General features: G+C 43.0%; 1 protein-coding gene across 1 annotated transcript; it reads left to right on the forward strand.

Annotated features, from left to right (window-relative positions):
- Window positions 1-121: 121 nt before the first annotated feature.
- On the forward strand, window positions 122-20562 carry LOC311139591 (unconventional myosin-Ie-like). The gene is made up of 27 exons (XM_084174499.1): window positions 122-379; window positions 2881-3018; window positions 3403-3492; window positions 10199-10293; window positions 10445-10532; window positions 10639-10728; window positions 10961-11092; window positions 11176-11310; window positions 11395-11527; window positions 11694-11890; window positions 12459-12539; window positions 13280-13366; window positions 13467-13553; window positions 13691-13858; window positions 14107-14192; window positions 14415-14496; window positions 15040-15245; window positions 15449-15593; window positions 15706-15820; window positions 16268-16437; window positions 16684-16829; window positions 16934-17080; window positions 18102-18259; window positions 18370-18444; window positions 18537-18753; window positions 18927-19102; window positions 19400-20562. Exons 1-27 carry the CDS (start codon window positions 377-379, stop codon window positions 19474-19476), a joined length of 3324 nt encoding a protein of 1107 aa, XP_084030625.1. The 5' UTR covers window positions 122-376; the 3' UTR covers window positions 19477-20562.
- Window positions 20563-21238: the final 676 nt, after the last annotated feature.

A 21238-nucleotide genomic window follows, 5' to 3' on the forward strand; every position in this document is an offset into this window, starting at 1 on the left:
CATTCTGGAGTTAAATAAAATACTGCTTCACCTATCATGGGGAGCCATCTGCAGAGGTATTCCCTTACCTGTCCACACTTGCCGCTATTAACCAAATGTTTAAATTACTTACAACCTGACCACACCTCCTTAGAAGAAGTCAGGCTAGGCTACTCCATCAACTTTGAAGCACCGGGTGAAAGTTTTTACAATTATAGAAAACAGCATATAATACCGAAAATTAAATTAACCATCTTTAGATTTATAAGTATGATATTACGTTTGAGTTTCACCTGAGCTCGGGACATTCCTTGCTTAGCGCCTCAAGCTTTCCGTGTAAGTGGATTTCTCAAAATTTACGGCTGGGAAGTGAATCAGGAAGTAATATCAAGTTAAAATGGTAAGTAACCTATACTTTAATTTCTCTGCGTTTTTCTCATTCACAACTACACACCGAAATTCATTTAAACATCATAAATCAAAGTGTAGCCTACTCATGTGAAGTTTGTGCTTCTCTCCCGACTGGAGAATATTATTTGAGCCAGCACAAGTCAGATTGCTTAGTGCTTGTGATACAAAAACCTGGTGGCTGACAAGGATTGTAGACAAATATCCTTGGCTGCATGATCGGAGCTCGAAAAGGCGCTGTCCATTCTTTGATACAAAAATCACTAACTTTAAACAACTGGCACTGTTGGAACCACACGATGCAAATATCAGTAAGTCTGCGCAGATTTATTTTGCACAGACTTCCTTGTTGTGAACATTTGATTCAATCAGTAGGCTATTGCCTCAAATGTCCCAGTACTTCTTGATCTCCTTTCCAATAACTGAAAAGTATGGACAGGTTTTCACCTTAGTGTTGCTTCCACCTGTCAAGTCATGATCAGTGGTGCTAGGCTATAGGAAAGGTGACAGGGAAAGGGAGCTATCGTATCTAATAACATTGGAATAGGCACATAGCTTAGGCCTAACCACCGATGGAAACTCACTACTAGCCTGGGCATCCACTTTTTCCAGTGGTCCCATTGCATGTACACCTAAATCACAGCCTATGCATACCTGCAGTCTACTACACTTAGCCACGGAGAGTTGGGGTGCTGGAGCACCCCCTGAAAAATCGGAATAAAAAAATATATTAATTGTTTATTTGTTTATTTTTCTCACAAAGTAGTGCACTGGGCCTTTAATAGTACTGTATTAGTGCACCAATAAGAACATGCAAAACATTGTTTTCTCTGCTGCCTACAAAAAAATCAAAAACTACTTCCCGTGGCTATGCTACTATAGTAAATGTTTTGCCTCTAAACGTTACTGCACTCAGGTAGCAAAATGGTTTGTTTTGCTGTCTTCCCTGCCAAACAGCATGTGAAGCTGATTCAAATGAATCAACCTGGAACAACGTGTCTGGGCAGTATTATCCCCACTGAACAGGCCCTAGGAGGGAAATGGAATGTAGACAATTCAGGATAGGAAGATTTGAGGTCCACGGGGGACAGACCCCTCTCTGTGACGTCATGCATACAAAATTATGCCTGGTCATAGCTTTGGGACTCAACATCGGGAGTCTGTGTATTGGTTGGACACATTCAGGAGGACAACGTGACAGAATATTCATACTTTCCCGATCTCCTCATTTTGATCAATACTGATCAAGTTAAAGAGAAAAGGAGAACAAACCACTGTTGATATTCACCCTGTGACCTGTTTGGTTCCTTGTTATAAATTCTACAGACACATGATTGTTCCACGAGAACTGGACTGTCTGTTGCAATACCCAAACCGTCTGTCTGTCATGGTGATTCATGACTGATAAATCACAAGGTCTTTACCTCGTGGCATTGCCTCTGCATGCCCATCTGACCATCACTGAATGTATCAAGAAACTACACAGCCTGCACACTATATTGCTCCTTAACCTTTCTGTTTCTTTCATATGCAGAGTTTTTCATTCAGCACCTTGTATAATGTGATGTGTGTTTGACAATTACTTTACATCACTGAATTGTCCAGGGTATTTCGATCATAAACATTTATTGACTCATGGTAGGCCGTTATTGTAATTAAGAATTTGTTCTAAATTGACTTGCCTAGTTAAATAAAGATTAAATAAATAAAATTATACTGTTCTGTTTCATCCTGGCAGGCACACCGCTATATTATTATATTACTACAGCGCTAACTTGTGGTCAATATGGCAATATTCAAGGTTATTTCGGGAAGAGTGTGTAGATTCACGTCAACGGTTGAGACATTTCTTCTTTAGCTGTTAGAGTATGACCATAGCTCTCATCCTCTTCTGGAAATAGAGGCTGCTGTGATTGTGTAATACATGTGGTGGGAAAATCTTTATGGTTGTGTGGTGCGGTGAGTATGAAGACTGTGTTTCTTTACTTTCTGGTCATAACACTTCAATTAAGCTTATTTGTGTCATGCATGTTAGGCACAGTCTAAACAGTGTATTGGATTGCTACTTTGATATCATGTATTGTGTACAAGGTTGGTGACCACCAGTGTACATTGTGCGGCCGTTACAATTTGCACCACACAAACCGTTGTACATTACAGAATTCCACAATGCGATTTTGAAGAGCTCACAGCCTTTTGTGTAAAGTAGTTGTTATGTCAGATTCCTGCATATTCAGTTTCCCCTGCTACCAGCACATCACTGATCCCACTCCTCAGTCAGTGTTCTGAGTTAATGAGGACATATGAGTGTTCATTAATGGGCAAGGAGAGGAGTTGAATTTGCACAGATAATCTTATTGCAACCAGTCTATCTCCCTCTTTCTTTCTCTGTCTCCCTCTCTCTCTGCCTCCCTCTCTCTCTGCCTCCCTCTTTCTCTGTCTCCCTCTTTCGCTCTGTCTTTCTCTGTCTCTGTCTCTGTTTCTCTGTCTCAGGGGAGTAAGGAGCGCTACCACTGGCAGACCCAGAATGTTAAGATCAGCGGGGTGGACGACATGGTCCTGCTCTCCAAGATCAACGAGGATGCCATCACTGACAACCTCAAGAAGAGATACATGGACGACTACATCTTTGTATCTTTCAGCTTGTAGTAGAACCAGGGCACACACTGCTATATGTGGCAAATACACTGAGGCTTTGCTCTGCTTTGTAGATGTACATACACCGTAGTCTCTCTGTCATACACACACACACACACACACACACCCTGTGATCACTTCAGCCACATTAGCTTGTTATGAGATTAGCCTTAATAACATACTTTAAAAAAAGTGTAGAACAACATGGAAGGGTAATATGTTTGTGTCTCAACCACCATATTTACAGTACACCACATGTAGCGTTAGGGACTAGCACTGCGATCACAGCTACAACTATACACATCAATGCCGTTGTGGCCCCTGCCGGTGCTGTATTCTAGATGGTTATTCAAATTTTCCTTAACAGGTCTTCCTCAGACCTACATAGGGTCGGTGCTGATCTCTGTCAACCCCTTTAAACAGCTGCCCTACTTCACTGACAGAGAGGTGGAGCTCTACCAGGGAGCTGTGAGTAATATACACTACTAAACCCACTGGGCTTTCTGCTGTCTGGCTGTCTGGCTGGCTGGCTGGCTGGCTGGCTGGCTGGCTGGCTGCACCTACCTACCAGTTTCAAGATTTGTTTGCATCACTCGATCTAGACGGAGAAACTGTAGTGTACAAAAGGCTGATTGTATAGTCCTGCTTATCAATATGTGATGCAAAGTAGGCCCTTCCACATTCCCACTATCATGTAAATGATATGTTCAATGCCATTATGTTGTCCATTGTTTACCTCACCTCATAATGACAGAGTTAATGAATAACCCCAACGCTTCCTGTCTCTCAGTTAATGTCCTTAGTTTCACTCTGGTCTGAGGGACCAGTAGACACTCGATTAACCAGTTCTATTACAAATATGTGAGAATGTCTGCTGCTGCTGAAGTTTTTGTAAATTATTTTTTTGTATCACTATTTATCTAAAGTGCTGTAAGTAAGAAGCTTAATCTATTGTGAATGCTGTTTACCAAGCTGGACAAAAACACATCTAATAACAAGACAGTATATGTTGAAAATAAAGTGCTGGATAATTGATAGCAAGCCACCTAGGGCTTGTAGAAAACATATATAAACTCAGCAAAAAAAGAAACGTCCCTTTTTCAGGACCCTGTCTTTCAAAGATAATTCGTAAAAATCCAAATAACTTCACAGATCTTCATTGTAAAGGGTTTAAACACTGTTTCCCATGCTTGTTCAATGAACCATAAACAATTAATGAACATGCACCTGTGGAACGATCTTTAAGACACTAACAGCTTACAGACGGCAGGCAATTAAGGTCACAGTTATGAAAACTTAGGACACTAAAGAGGCCTTTCTACTGAACACCAAAAGAAAGATGCCCAGGGTCCCTGCTCATCTGCGTGAACGTGCCTTAGGCATGCTGCAAGGAGGCATGAGGACTGCAGATGTGGCCAGGGCAATAAATTGCAACGTCCGTACTGTGAGACGCCTAAGACAGCGCTACAGGGAGACAGGACGGACAGCTGATCGTCCTCGCAGTGGCAGACCACGTGTAACAACACCTGCACAGGATCGGTACATCCGAACATAACACCTGCGGGACAGGTACAGGATGGCAACAACAACTGCCCAAGTTACACCAGGAATGCACAATACCTCCATCAGTGCTCAGACTGTCCGCAATAGGCTGAGAGAGGCTGGACTGAGGGCTTGTAGGCCTGTTGTAAGGCAGGTCCTCACCAGACATCACCGGCAACAACGTTGCCTATGGGCACAAACCCACCATCGCTGGACCAGACAGGACTGGCAAAAGGTGCTCTTCACTGACGAGTCACGGTTTTGTCTCACCAGGGGTGATTGTCGGATTCACGTTTATCGTAGAAGGACAGAGGCCTGTACTCTGGAGCGGGATCGATTTGGAGGTGGAGGGTCCGTCATAGTCTGGGGCGGTGTGTCACAGCATCATCGGACTGAGCTTGTTGTCATCGCAGGCAATCTCAACACTGTGCGTTACAGGGAAGATATCCTCCTCCCTCATGTGGTACCCTTCCTGCAGGCTCATCCTGACCTGACCCTCCAGCATGACAATGCCACCAGCCATACTGCTTGTTCTGTGCGTGATTTCCTGCAAGACAGAATGTCAGTGTTCTGCCATGGCCAGCGAAGAGCCCGGATCTCAATCCCATTGAGCACGTCTGGGACCTGTTGGATCGGAGGGTGAGGGCTAGGGCCATTCCCCCCAGAAATGTCTGGGAACTTGCAGGTGCCTTGGCGGAAGAGTGGGGTAACATCTCACAGCAAGAACTGGCAAATACTTATTTCCCTCATTAAAATGCAAATCAATTTATAACATTTTGACATGCGTTTTTCTGGATTTTTTTGTTGTTATTCTGTCTCTCACTGTTCAAATAAACCTACCATTAAAATTATAGACTGATCATTTCTTTGTCAGTGGGCAAACGTACAAAATCAGCAGGGCATCAAATACTTTTTTCCCTCATTGTGTATATATATATATATATATATATATATATATATATATATATATATATATATATAGTACCAGTCAAATGTTTGGACACACCTACTCATTCCAGGGTTTTTCTTTATTTTTACTATTTTCTACATTGTAGAATAATAGTGAAGACATCAAAACTATGAAATAACACATATTTTCATATGGAAAAAGTGTTATATAAAATATATTTTGATTTGTTTTTGAGATTCTTCAAAGTAGCCACCCTTTGCCTTGATGACAGCTTTGCACACTCTTGGCATTCTCTCAACCAGCTTCATGAGGTAGTCACCTGGAATGCATTTCAATTAACAAGTGTGCCTTGTTAAAAGTTAATTTGTGGAATTTCTTTCCTTCTTAATGCGTTTGAGCCAATCAGTTGTGTTGTGACAAGGTAGGGGTGGTATACAGAAGATAGCCCTATTTGGTGAAAGACCAAGTCCATATTATGGCAAGAACAGTGCAAATAAGCAAAGAGAAACGACAGTCCATCATTACTTTAAGACATGAAGGTCAGTCAATTCGTAACATTTCAAGAAAGTGTAGTCGCAAAAACCATCAAGCGCTATGATGAAACTGTCTCTCATGAGGACCGCCAAAGGAAAGGAACACCCAGAGTTACCTCTGCTGCAGAGGATAAGTTCATTAGACTTAACTGCGCCTCAGATTGCAGCCCAAATAATGCTTCACAGAGTTAAAGTAACAGACACATCTCAACATCAACTGTTCAGAGGAGACTGCGTGAATCAGGCCTTCATGGTCGAATTGATGCAAAGAAACCTCTACTAAAGGACACCAATAAGAAGAAGAGACTTGCTTGGCCAAGAAACACGAGCAATGGACATTAGACTAGTGTAAATCTGTCCTTTGGTCTGATGAGTCCAAATTAGATTTTTGGTTCCAACCGCCGTGTCTTTGTGAGACGCAGAGTAGGTAAACGGATGATCTCCGCATGTGTGGTTCCCACCGTGCAGCATGGAGGAGGAGGTGTGATGGTGTGGGGGTGCTTTTCTGGTGACACTGGCAGTGATTTATTTAGAATTCAAGGCACACTTAACCAGCATGGCTACCACAGGATTCTGCAGCGATACGCCATCCCATCTGGTTTGGGCTTAGTGGGACTATCATTTGTTTTTCAACAGGACAATGACCCAACACACCTCCAGGCTGTGTAAGAGCTATTTGACCAAGGAGAGTGATGGAGTGCTGCATCAGATGATCTGGCCTCCACAATCACCCGACCTCAACCCAATTGAGATGGTTTGGGATGAGTTGGACCACAGGGTGAAGGAAAAGCAGCCAACAAGTGCTCAGCATATGTGGGAACTCCTTCAAGACTGTTGGAAAAACATTCCTCATGAAGCTGGTTGAGAGAATGCCAAGAGTGTGCAAAGCTGTTATCAAGACAAAGGGTGGCTACTTTGAAGAATCTCAAATATAAAATATATTTTGATTTGTTTAACACTTTTTGGGTTACTACAGTTGAAGTCGGAAGTTTACATACGCTTAGGTTGGAGTCATTAAAACTCATTTTTCAACCACTCCACAAATTTCTTGTTAACAAACTATAGTTTTGGCAAGTCGGTTAGGACATCTACTTTGTCATGACACAAGTAATTTTTCCAACAATTGTTTACAGACAGATTATTTCACTTATAATTCACTGTATCACAATTCCAGTGGGTCAGAAGTTTACATACACTAAGTTGACTGTGCCTTTTAAACAACTTGGAAAATTCCAGAAAATGATGTCATGGCATTAGAAGCTTAGAAAATCTAAAGAAATCAGCCAAGACCTCAGAAAAAAAACTGTAGACCTCCACAAGTCTGGTTCATCCTTGGGAGCAATTTCCAAACGCCTGAAGGTACCATGTTAATCTGTAAAAACAATTGTATGCAAGTATAAACACCATGGGACCACGCAGCCGTCATACCGCTCAGGAAGGAGACGCGTTCTGTCTCCTAGAGATGAACGTACTTTGGTTCCGAAAAGTGCAAATCAATCCCAGAACAACAGCAAAGGACCTTGTGAAGATGCTGGAGGAAACAGGTACAAAAGTATTTATATCCACAATAAACCAAGTCCTATATCGACATAACCTGAAAGGCCGCTCAGCAAGGAAGAAGCCACTGCTCCAAAACTGCCATAAAAAAGCCAGACTACGTTTTGCAACTGCACATGGGGACAAAGATCGTACTATTTGGAGAAATGTCCTCTGGTCTGATGAAACAAAAATAGAACTGTTTGTTCATAATGACCATCGTTATGTTTGGATGAATAAGGGGGAGCTTGCAAGCCGAAGAACACCATCCCAACCGTGAAGCACGGGGTGGTAGCGTCATGCTGTGGGGGTGCTTTGCTGTAGGAGGGACTGGTGCATTTCACAAAATAGATGGCATCATGAGGAAGGAAAATTATGTGGATATATTGAAGCAACATCTCAAGACATCAGTCAGGAAGTTAAAGCTTGGTCGCAAATGGGTCTTCCAAATGGACAACGACCCCAAGCATACTTCCAAAGTTGTGGACATCACAAAGCCCTGACCTCAATCCTATAGAAAATTGTGGGCAGAACTGAAAAGGCGTGTGCGAGCAAGGAGGCCTACAAACCTGACTCAGTTACACCAGCTCTGTCAGGAGGAATGGGCCAAAATTCACCCAACTTGTTGTGGAAAGCTTGTGGAAGGCTACCCGAAACGTCTTACCGATGTTAAACAATTTAAAGGCAATGCTACCAAATACTAATTGAGTGTAAACGTCTGACCCACTGGGAATGTGATGAAAGAAATAAAAGCTGAAAGAAATCATTCTCTCTACTATTATTCTGACATTTTACATTCTTAAAAAAAGTAGAGATCCTAACTGACCTAAGACAGGGCATTTTTACTAGGATTAAATGTCAGGAATTGTGAAAAACTGAGTTTAAATGTATTTGGCTAAGGTGTATGTAAATTTCTGACTTCAACTGTACATGATTCCATATGTGTTATTTCATAGTTTTGATGTCTTCACTATTATTCTACAATGTAGAAAATAGTAAAAAATAAAGAAAAGCCCTTGAATGAGTAGGTGTGACTTTTGACTGGTACTGTATGTACAGTTGAAGTCGGAAGTTTACATACACCTTCACCAAATACATTTAAACTCAGTTTTTCACAATTCCTGACATTTAATCCTAGTAACAATTCCCTGTCTTAGGTCAGTTAGGATCACCACTTTATTTTAAGAATGTGAAATGTCAGAATAATAGTAGAGAGAATGATTTATTTCAGCTTTTATTTATTTCATCACATTCCCGGTGGGTCAGACGTTTACATACACTCAATGAGAATTTGGTAGCATTGCCTTTAAAATGTTTAACTTGGGTCAAACGTTTCGGGTAGCCTTCCACAAGCTTCCCACAATAAGTTGGGTGAATTTTGGCCCATTCCTCCTGACAGTGCTGGTGTAACTGAGTCAGGTTTGTAGGCTTCCTTGCTTGCACACGCTTTTTCAGTTCTGGCCAAAAAAAAATCTATAGGATTGAGGTCAGGGCTTTGTGATGGCCACTCCAATACCTTGACTTTGTTGTCCTTCAGCCATTTTGCCACAACTTTGGAAGTATGCTTGGGGTCATTGTCCATTTGGAAGACCCATTTGCGACCAAGCTTTAACTTCCTGACTGATGTCTTGAGATATTGCTTCAATATATCCACATAATTTTCCTTCCTCATGATGCCATCTATTTTGTGAAGTGCACCAGTCCCTCCTGAAGCAAAGCACCCCCACAGCATGATGCTGCCACCCCCGTGCTTCACGGTTGGGATGGTGTTCTTCGGCTTGCAAGCGACCCCCTTTTTCCTCCAAACTTAACGATGGTCATTATGGCCAAACAGTTCTATTTTTATTTCATCAGACCAGAGGACATTTCTCCAAAAAGTACTATCTTTGTCCCCATGTGCAGTTGCAAACCGTAGTCAGTTTTTTTTATTGCATACTATTGTTTGTACAGATGAACGTGGTACCTTCAGGCGTTTGGAAATTGCTCCCAAGGATGAACCAGACTTGTGGAGGTCTACAATTATTTTTCTGAGGTCTTGGCTGATTTCGTTTGATTTTCCCATGATGTCAAGCAAAGAGGCAATGAGTTTGAAGGTAGGCCTTGAAATACATCCACAGGTACACCTCCAATTGACTCAAATGATGCCAATTAGCCTATCAGAAGCTTCTAAAGCCATGACATCATTTTCTGGAATTTTCCAAGCTGTTTAAAGGCACAGTCAACTTAGTGTATGTAAACTTCTGACCCACTGGAATTGTGATACAGTGAATTATAAGTGAAATAATCTGTCTGTAAACAATTGTTGGAAAAATTACTTGTATCATGCACAAAGTAGATGTCCTATCCGACTTGCCAAAACTATAGTTTGTAAACAAGAAATTTGTGGAGTGGTTGAAAAACTAGTTTTAATAACTCCAACCTAAGTGTATGTAAACTTCCGACTTCAACTGAATGTATGTATGTATGTATGTATGTGTTTGTACATTTTAGTCATTTAGCAGACGCTCTTATCCAGGAAGGGCACATCAACAGATTTTTCACCTAGCCGACTTAGTGATTCAAACCAGCAACCTTTCAGTTACCTGCCCAACGCTCTTAACCGCTAGGCTACCTGCCGTGGACATTGGAATGATGCTTGCTCCTCCTTTGTCAGGCCCAGTATGAGAACCCCCCTCACATCTACGCCCTGGCTGACAACATGTACCGCAACATGATGATCGACTGTGAGAACCAGTGTGTCATCATCAGGTCTGACCAATCATCTCACTCCCAGAGATCAAGCTTTATACTTTGTAGTAACCTGAACTTTCACATAAACCATGCATTCTGTCAATGGGATGTCATCACAATGAGTTAGGGTGTTGCTCTGTTTCACAAAGCTTTTCCATTGTCTTTGCAGTGGGGAGAGTGGAGCAGGAAAGACTGTAGCAGCAAAATACATAATGGGCTACATCTCCAAGGTGTCGGGCGGAGGTTCCAAAGTCCAGGTATAGGGGATCCATTCATCTAATTCTCCCTTCCATTCTCTCATTTCATCTTCTCAGACACGTATTAGTGCGTTCATCTGTTCTCCTTTATTCTTCTTCTTCACAGCACGTAAAAGACATCATCCTCCAATCCAACCCTCTCCTGGAGGCCTTTGGGAATGCCAAGACCGTGCGCAACAATAACTCCAGTCGCTTTGTGAGTAGAACAGGGAATCTGGGAATACCGATAGAATGGATAAGGAATTAGGGGTGCATTTCATTCCAAAAATGTTGTGGCCTTCTGCCCTTCACTCCCATTGACAGATCTGATGGGACCAGAAAGGTGAAAGTAATAGGGAGAAATCTAGGTGGAGCTTTTATTGTTGCATTCCTGGTTTAGGCCTTATCTGGACAAGGAACCTTAATCACTGTGTTCTGTGTTACCACAGGGGAAGTACTTTGAGATCCAGTTCAGCCGTGGAGGAGAGCCAGACGGAGGGAAGATCTCCAACTTCCTGTTGGAGAAGTCCAGGGTGGTGTCACAGAACCAGGGAGAGAGGAACTTCCACATCTACTACCAGGTGGGACAGAATAACTAATTACGGAGAGAATTACATCACTTATTTAACCTTTGACCAAACAACCTCTGACCCTTGACCCTTAGCTCCTGATGGGTGCCACTAAAGAGATGAGGGAGAACCTTGGTGTCACCACACCTGACTACTACCTCTACCTGAACCAGTCTGGCACCTACACCGTGGAGGATGTCAACGATAAGAAGGAATTCTCTGACACCATGGTGAGCTCTCTCTCTCTCTCTCTCTCTCTTTTTTTTCACATGTCTAGAGAGGCAGTTTGTCTTCATTGTGTGTATGTGTTTTAGGAGGCCATGTCAGTGGTGGGCCTGTCTGTAGACGAGCAGGACATGGTGCTGCAGATCGTAGCAGGCATCCTGCATCTGGGCAACATCGCCTTCAGAGAGGAGGGAAACTATGCTGTGGTGGAGAGTGAGGACTGTGAGTTACGCTTACACACACACGCACGCGCGCACACACACACACACACACACACACACACACACACACACACACAATCCCAAATCAACCCCTATCCTATACCCTCTTTGCACTTGTGATCCCCCTCTTTGTCCTATCTCACTTCCTGTCCTCCATGTTCTGGCAGTCCTGGCGTTCCCGGCCTACCTGTTGGGAATCTCCCAGGAGGGTCTGAAGAACAAGCTGACCAGCCGGATCATGGACAGCAAGTGGGGGGGTAAGACAGAGAGCATCGCTGTCACCCTGAACACAGAGCAGGCCTCCTTCACACGGGACGCCCTCTCCAAAGCTCTCTACTCACGCCTGTTTGACTTTCTTGTGGATGTAAGTCTCCATTTAATTTCAGAAGGAACCTGTCAGTGAGGTTCCTTTTATCCACATATCAATTTGCTCACCTATATGTTGACCAGTTAACTAGTAGAAGGAACATTTAACAGCAAAGCATGGCCAAACATGTTCACACTTACTACAGAGTCATAGCTCTTATCGGAACATGTATTGGACTTGCTGTCCGGATCCTTGTGCAGTTGTTTGTCTTTTGACTGCTGGTGTGGGAGCCACACAAGATAATAATAATATGCCATTTAGCAGATGCTTTTATCCAAAGCGACTTACAGTCATGATGGAACGTGTCTAGAGATGGGAGCAGTAGGGAGGCAGTGCAGCTTACACATGTTCTGTCCTGTTGTCTCACAAGAGGTTTACTGCAGTACTGTTGCTACAACCATGACACTTCATTTTATTGTAGTACTGTATCATAGTACTGTATCATTGCTCTTTAGCGTTTAAACTTCTTCATTCCTGTCTCTCTCTGTCTCTGTCTCTCTCTGTCTCTCTCTGTCTCTGTCTCTGTCTATCTGTCTGTCTTTCTTTCCTCTCTCCTCTCCCCCAGTCTATCAACAAAGCCATACAGAAAGACCATGAGGAATTCAACATTGGGGTGCTGGACATCTATGGCTTTGAAATCTTCCAGGTGGATATTTCTGTGCTGCCTCATACAGGAGTTGTCCCACTTCTACTGTTGGACCTCATTTATTTAAAAACTGCATACATCACCATACATAATCATTTCCACCTATAGGCCTACTGTTAGACCACATGTCATTTTGTTTAAGATTGCACACATATGGCCTGCACACCTAATTGCCACCTCCAGTTACCTACTGTTAAGTATATGTGTTGAAAGTTTACTGCTTTTTATTCATACAAAATCATTAATACTATGTATTCTCTCTGTTGTGGAAATTACCACCAGGGACACCTGAAGTTCATCTTAAATGAGTCATTCTTTATTATCAGCAAGCTGGAGAGTTTACAACAAACTTAATGCACCAAGTAGAACACGTCTGTCAGGAGTTTCGCCGGGACAGTCCCGTTAGTTCTCTTATATACTGCTTACACAGACAAGTTATATTTGCATGATTTAGCTTATTCATAATTCATAATACATTCATCATTAACTTTTGGTTCATTCATGTGACCTACCAATACCTCACGAGGCTTCTTCTCTCCAAGCTGAGACCACCTTGAAACTGAGATATCCCTTTCTTTTTTCTAAACAAGGTTCTGGGCGTACAGCCAAATTGCTTATACTGATAGTGAGGATTCCTCCCAGGCATGATCAATCAGTCACTTGCATGAACCCAGTCGAATTGGTTATTAGAAAAGCACAAACATAACATTTTCCTTCACATCTCTATTTAACACTAATAGAAAAACGGCTTTGAGCAGTTCTGCATCAACTTTGTGAATGAGAAACTGCAGCAGATTTTCATTGAGCTCACGTTAAAAGCTGAGCAGGTAAGTGATAACTCTACATTACTTGTTTCACTCTTTCGTCTTGTGATACGTCTACATTACTTTGGCTTGTTTTCCCAGATACTTACATTGTTTCTTGTAGGAGGAGTATGTGCAGGAAGGGATCAAGTGGACGCCAATCGAGTACTTTAACAACAAAATCGTGTGTGACCTCATTGAGTCCAAACTGGTGAGGGATCATATTCGGCCATTTCCTGTAGTGCTGAAGTTGGGGGCGGCCATTTTGTGTGTAATTCAGGTGAACTACAGTACCAGTAGATGTTGTGTGTGGTACAGTTATTGATATGCCTTGTTCTTATTACCCAGAACCCCCCAGGCATCATGAGTATCTTGGACGATGTGTGTGCCACCATGCATGCTAAGGGGGAGGGCGCTGACCAGACTCTGATCCAGAAGTTACAAGGGGGAATCAGCTCCCATGAGCACTTCAACAGCTGGAATAAAGGCTTCATAGTGCACCACTACGCTGGCAAGGCAAGGACACCATATAGCACAAACACTATGGGCCTTTTAGAATCCATTTAGAATACATCCTCATTACACACTGAACCAACATTGACCAACAGTCCAACATTCCAAAGATTACAGCTCTTTGATTTAATTTGGTACATTGCCCCCTGGTGGGGGTTTGGAGTACATGGAGACCACATCTCCTAAATATCAGAATGTGTTAGGGGAAAATGCTGAAATTAAAGACTCAGAGCTTGTCCTCTCTCTCTCAGGTGTCCTATGACGTCAGTGGCTTCTGTGAGAGGAACAGAGATGTGCTCTTCAATGACATCATTGAGCTGATGCAGAGCAGTGAATTGTAAGTGTAGTTAGAAGTGTTATAATAGGTATACTATATGATAATTCCATAGACCGCCACTGACCAGTCTCTCTCTCTCTCTCTCTCTGTCTCTCTCTCTGTCTCTCTCTGTCTCTCTGTCTCTCTGTCTCTCTGTCTCTCTCTGTCTCTCTCTCTGTCTGTCTCTGTCTGTGTCTGTCTGTCTGTCTGTCTGTCTGTCTGTCTGTCTGTGTGTTTGGGCAGTGCCTTCATAAAAACCCTTTTCCCAGAAAACCTAGAGGCAGAGAAAAAGGGCCGTCCTACCACCGCCAGTAGCAAGATCAAGGTAAGGATCTGACACGGTTGTGTGCTACTATAATCTCGGTAAACCCAGGACAAAGTCTCACGTAATTGGTCAGCTGCTTGATTAAGTTCTGGGTCCATACGTGTTAAGAGATGACGAGATGCTAGAACGAGGAGTGGAACCAGATGCTCCACCCCCTCTCTCTACGGGCCGAATGTCCCCTCCCTCCCGAAATTCGAAAGATGCTAACACCTGCGAAATCGTGATTTGTCCAAATTACCAGTGACGAAAAACCCAAACACCGTAACTACTGCTGCTCCTTATCCCATTCCTACCCGACAGATTCTACGGTACCAGTTATGTTTACGTAGATCTGTCCACAAGAGATTATTGTTGCTATGGAAACAGACATGCCAGTCCAAACTCAGATGAATGACTCCTCCACCCCGCTGTCTTCCATAATATCCACAGGTCACTGAATGTGTTATTGTACAGGGATACATTTTCTTCTATCAGTTGTTTTTATTGCTCTGAGCACCTGGTCTGTTCTACAAAGATGGATGATTGAACCTCCATGTCCTTCAGAAACAAGCCAACAACCTGGTCCAGACTCTGATGAAGTGCACCCCCCACTACATCCGCTGCATCAAACCCAACGAGACCAAGAAGCCTCGGGACTGGGAGGACTCTCGGGCCAAACACCAGGTGGAGTACCTGGGCCTGCGGGAGAACATTCGTGTGCGCCGCGCCGGGTACGCCTTCCGCCGAGCCTTCGCCAAGTTCCTGCAGAGGTGAGCCCTAAGGTCATATGGGTCAGGGGTCATACGGTGGTCAGGAGTCAAGAGATGGATTTCCATGCTGGCTTCACAGATTTCAAACATCAGTATAAATGTATTTTGTTCCTGTTTTGTTTCTATTCATTAAAAAAATTATGGGGACTTCAGGACATTCTGCCAGTCCAGTAAAATGGTTGTGTGTGTGTGTGGTCCTCCAGGTACGCCATCCTGACCAGGGAGACGTGGCCCCAGTGGACAGGGGAGGAGAGGAAGGGGGTTCTCCACCTCCTCCACTCTGTCAACATGGACCAGGACCAGTACCAGCTGGGAAAGACCAAGATCTTCATCAAGGCCCCAGAATCAGTACGTCTTTCTCTTGTTACCTAGAAAACCTCTATACTGACACAGAACTGTCTGGTTCTTCTTACTATAAAGGCAATAATTGAAATAACTATTTTGAAATGTGTTTCTGTAGTTGTTCTTGCTGGAGGAGATGAGGGAAAGGAAGTATAATGGATATGCTCGGGCCATCCAGAAGGCCTGGCGCAAACACATCGCCGTCCGCAAGTACGTCAAGATGAGAGAGGAAGGTAAGTCATTGGTTTCTCTCTGTGGGAATTAGCTTTTTGCCATGTACGTTCAGTACTGCATAATAGAGGGTTCTATCTACTGTATATGTTAAGCCCTGCATCACAGTGCGTTGTGTCCTGTCAGTTCAGTACTGCATCACAGTGCGTTGTGTCCTGTCAGTTCAGTACTGCATCACAGTGTGGTGTGTCCTGTCAGTTCAGTACTGCATCACAGTGTGGTGTGTCCTGTCAGTTCAGTACTGCATCACAGTGCGTTGTGTCCTGTCAGTTCAGTACTGCATCACAGTGTGGTGTGTCCTGTCAGTTCAGTACTGCATCACAGTGTGGTGTGTCCTGTCAGTTCAGTACTGCGTCACAGTGTGGTGTGTCCTGTCAGTTCAGTACTGCGTCACAGTGTGGTGTGTCCTGTCAGTTCAGTACTGCGTCACAGTGTGGTGTGTCCTGTAGCCTCAGACATCTTACTGAATAAGAAGGAGAGGAGGAGAAACAGCCTCAACAGGAACTTTGTGGGCGACTACATCGGCACCGACAACCACCCCGAGATCCGACAGTTCGTGGGCCGCCGGGAGAAGATCGATTTTGCAGATGTGGTTGCCAAATATGACCGCAGGTTTAGGGTAAGAGTCAAGTATGACCACAGGAACAAACCAACATTGACATTGTCACAGAACGTATAATGCTATTGTTATTCATGTTAGATAGAAGAGACAGTGTTTCTACTCCATCAGTGGTTTGGTGGATACTGCTAAAGGCATCCCTTGCCAATGCTTGTCTGCTCATTGAACCCCATATATCTGATGGCTACTGGTCAGTAAGTCTATAATAGCAACAAGTTATATAATATCCCTCTCTCCATGTTGCAGACTGTGAAGCGTGACCTCATCCTGACCCCTAAGTTCTTGTATCTGATTGGTCGGGAGAAGGTGAAGCAGGGACCAGATAAGGGGCAGATCCACGAGGTTCTGAAGAGACAGATAGAAGTGGAGAAGATTCAGTCAGTCTCTCTCAGGTGCAGGTTAAGATATTCTGGAAATGTTCTACCAGTTGATGATCATGATGCACAGTAGTAGAAATGAGATTTTAGTTGAAAGGATGTATCCTCTCCTCCCTCAGCACCCTGCAGGATGACTTCTTCATCATCCATGAGGAGCATTACGACAGTGTCCTTCAGTGCATCTTCAAGACAGAGTTCCTCAGCCTGCTCTACAAACGTTATGATGAGAAGACCCAGAGGAAGCTACCGCTCAAGTTCAACAACCTGTCAGTCAAAGTCTTTACTCTGAGCTTAGTCTTAGACCAATCAGTGGGGTTTTACTGTTAAACTAAAAGGGCCAATCCGCAGTTGAAACCATAACAAAGTGGTTTCTATAAAAAGCTGAGAGATGGGCCTGGAGAAATAAAACCACTCTCAAATTCATAGACAGAGCTATGGATGCAAGGACTGACCATCCATGATATCAAAATGATAGTTGTAACCATGTTTTGAAGCTATGCAGTGTTTGTTTACATTTACTTTGTATACAAACATTGGAGTAAAACAAGCGTATATTTGGGGATCTGACTGCGGTGTATTCATTTAGCAGCAACTTAAATGACTAAAACCACATATAAAGTATGTAGAAAACATAATGGAGGTATATATTTATAAGATCATCTTTGAGAACTAACCACCAAAATGAAAACTAGACAGTCAGGGAGAATCTAAAATTCCAAAACTGTCATGGCATGGGGCCCCCATTGATTTAGTTCTAATGTTTGAGTCACTGGGAAGCATAAGAACACAGCATAAGCCCTGGCAAAATGTGTAGAATGGCAGGAAATTAGCTTTAAAACTATAGATTTCTCCCGCCCCATGTTGAAATGTGTAGAATGGCAGGAAATTGGCTTTAAAACAGCAAAACCTGCGGCCAAGAGTAAGGCCTTTGACATTTTCGGTGGGAGAACCCCCCCCCCCCCACGCTAACTTTGCCACCGCTTCTGAAAAAATCCTAGGGGAAACACTGGACTTGGTGTGAAAGTTCAACTAAACTCATGAGGCATTTCTAAATTGTTATATTCTTCAAGAATCAATGGGTATATATAATTAATTTATAAGTCCAGAAATTGATGTAGCAACTGCTGATTGCCCCTTAAAACATACCAGTGTCATGCTTTACGTAAACGATCATTAATAATCTCAAAGATACATAATGCAAAAAAGTAATCAAGTTTGAGTCTTTTAAGCCATATTTTAACCCAATGCTCTTCTCTCTCTCTCCCTCCCTCTCTGTTCCTCGTTTAGACTGGAGTTTAAGGTGAAAAAGGGAGGTTGGGGGCCGTTCTCAGCGGCTGGCTCCAGGCAGATCCAGTTCCAGCCGGGCCAAGGAGACGAGGTGGTTGTGAAGCCCAGCAGCAAGGTCCTCATAGTCACCATCGGACCCGGGCTCCCTAAGAACTCCAGTGAGTCCATGCACTTTGAATGGAGACTTCTATTAGTAGGCTTAATCTGGGTCTGTGCAACCGTCCCATAGCATTTGACACATCACACCTTTTTCTCATGTGTTCCCCAGGACCGACCCGCAGAGACAACAGGAAAAGTCGCTACATGGGCAACCAGCCTCCAGGCTCGCGACAGCAGTCACAAGGTGAGAGAACTAGATAGCTGAACATCCCCAATGATGGCACTCATTTGACTTTTGACCTGACTCAACATCTCCTTCATGTCCATGTGTCTCAGGCGCCCCCAGGGGCAGAGGCCGAGGTGGGGGTGGTGGTCAGCGGGGTGGGCCGCCCTCGTCCAGGGCGTCCAGAGTCTCTCTGCTCCGCCGGCAGTCCAGTATGGAGCAGCCCACACTACCTCGACAACAGGGGACCCGGCAGACCAACAACCGCTCCAACAACCAGAGCCAGGCAGACACCACCTTCATGAACGTGCCTGACCAGGGAGTGGCTGGGTGAGTTCTCAGGCCCTGTTTGAATACTTGTTAGGTTGTTAAAATGTATATTCTTCCTCATGTTGCTGGTGTTTTTTTCAAATACTCAAATGGTATTAGATACTGTAAATCAAGACTGGCACTTTTACTAGATCTCTCTTCTACTCTCTTTCTCTCATGCCAATTTCGCTCAGTCTTCATCGTAGACTCTCGAAGGAGGTCAAGCCTTCCCCAGGAGCGGGCCGCCCCAAGCCTGCCCCCAAGCCCAAGCCTCGCTCCCCAGAATGCCGAGCGCTGTATGCTTACGATGCCCAGGACACTGATGAGCTGAGCTTCAACGCGGAGGATGTCATTGAAATCCTCACTGAAGGTACTAAACCCTTACAGTAGATCATCTCTGAATTTATATAATATTTAAATAAACTGAGTATATTCATTACAGTAGTATAAAACTGCTATTAGTCATACACTATAAGTACTGCTACGTATGATATACTGCTAGTATTATATACTGCTAGTATTATAGTATTATTAAAGGCATACTATAACCACATTTTCTACTTCAGTTGAAAGCCGTCTTCCTGTGCTTCACCTGTAATTCCCTCTAAGGATAGAAAAGGGCTGTATAATCTAGATTGACCGTTTTTCTCACCTGTCCTCCCTCCAGATCCATCAGGCTGGTGGTTCGGTCGTCTTCGCGGGAGAGAAGGCATGTTTCCTGGGAATTATGTAAAGAAGATCTAGGCTGGAGCGATGAGGGACATGTCCAAGGAGAGCGAGGTGTCAGGTGGCAACAGTTGAATTACAGCCATACCAAGTGCATTACTACAGAGACAAAACAAAAAAACATAATCAAAGCATTTCTCCATACCATCTCTCTTTGGAATCAGAGACAAGGGAACGTGATGATTTTTGCCAAAGATGGTTTCAAGTGCAAATACTACAAACTTTTATCAATGGATTTTATCTATTGTTTTAGAAGGGGATATCTTTTTTTAAGGCTGAACTAATTGTTTTATCCGGCATCTTTTTATAGACATTTACCTCTTGAGTGTTTAAATAAATCTTAGTTTTATTTGCTCTTTCACATTTGTTTAATATATAGGACCAAATGGCCATAATAATCTCAGTTCAGGTGGAGTTGGGATAGAATGGGTAATTGGCCAAAAGATTATAGACAAGATATATATTGTAAAATATATATTATTGGTGTATTTTATGTGGTTCACAACGTCTTAGGTAGATATTTCACAATCCTATATCAGTGAAAATTTGTAAGGCTGGGTTTACACAGTCAGCCCAATTCTGATCTTTTGCCCAATTATTTGCAAAAGAGCTGATCTGATTGGTCAAAAAACCAATTAATGGAAGAATAATCAGAATTGGGCTGCCTGTGTAAACCCAGCCTTACCGATCTTCACTGATATAGGATTGTGAAATATCTACCTAAGATGATGAGAACCAAATCAGACTTCAACAGAGCCTACCATTTCCCATTTTTTATAATAGGCTACAGTGGTCCTCTGTAGCTCAATTGGTAGAGCATGGCGCTTGTAACGCCAGGGTAGTGGGTTCGATCCCCAGGACCACCCATACGTAAAAATGTATGCACGCATGACTGTAAGTCACTTTGGTTAAAAGCATCTGCTAAATGGCATATTATTATATTATTATTATTATTATTATTATTATTACAGTACATGTTATTACCCAGAGATAGACTAGAGTTGTCAAAAAAACAACAACAAAAAAGACAGTTGATTGTTTGTCAACAGTTGAGGTGTAAAGTCATAATGAACAAGAAATAAAGATTTTTAAAGAATGTAAACCATCATATATTGAGGGGTTGTTTTTCCTGACACTCTTTTTACAGTCTATGGACACTGGTCATGTCTAGAAGGGATGCCACTGATGTCAAAGTGATGTCAAAATGTGTATATTGAGATGCATCAGGAGAATTATAGCTAACCCTAACCTTTTTCATAACCTTAACCTAATTATCCTAAACTGCTACGTTAATTCTACTAACCTGCTGCGTAAGTTTTCCTAACCTGGTACTAAAAGTCACTTCTGACATTAGCGGCATTCCATCTAGTCAAAACTCTTGACCCTATTACCATATATTTTTATAACTAACCCTACTACCATAGATATAACAACGAGACAGATATTTCACTGGATGTTTAAATGTGAAGCATCAGCTTGGCGTTTCCACTCACTACCAAATAGTATCAAATATGGTAGTGAGAGGAAGCCCACTGGAGGGCAGTGGCTGAAGATGGAACGAGATGGATTTTGGCCGACATTCTGCAAATTTCTCATCGATGAAACATTTGATCTCAATACAGTTTTATGTTCCCAAAACTAGAATCTGTTATGAACAGAGTGGACTAAGGTTTGTAGACTTTACCCTTTGCAAAAGTTTTCAAAAATCGCGTTGTTCAGAAGAAGTGCAAAGGCAAATTAAGTTATTGCACACGCACACTTCACAGAGTAGGCGTTCCCT

This window comes from Coregonus lavaretus, assembly GCF_964263955.1.
Source record: "Coregonus lavaretus genome assembly, chromosome: 13".
Taxonomy (NCBI): domain Eukaryota; kingdom Metazoa; phylum Chordata; class Actinopteri; order Salmoniformes; family Salmonidae; genus Coregonus; species Coregonus lavaretus.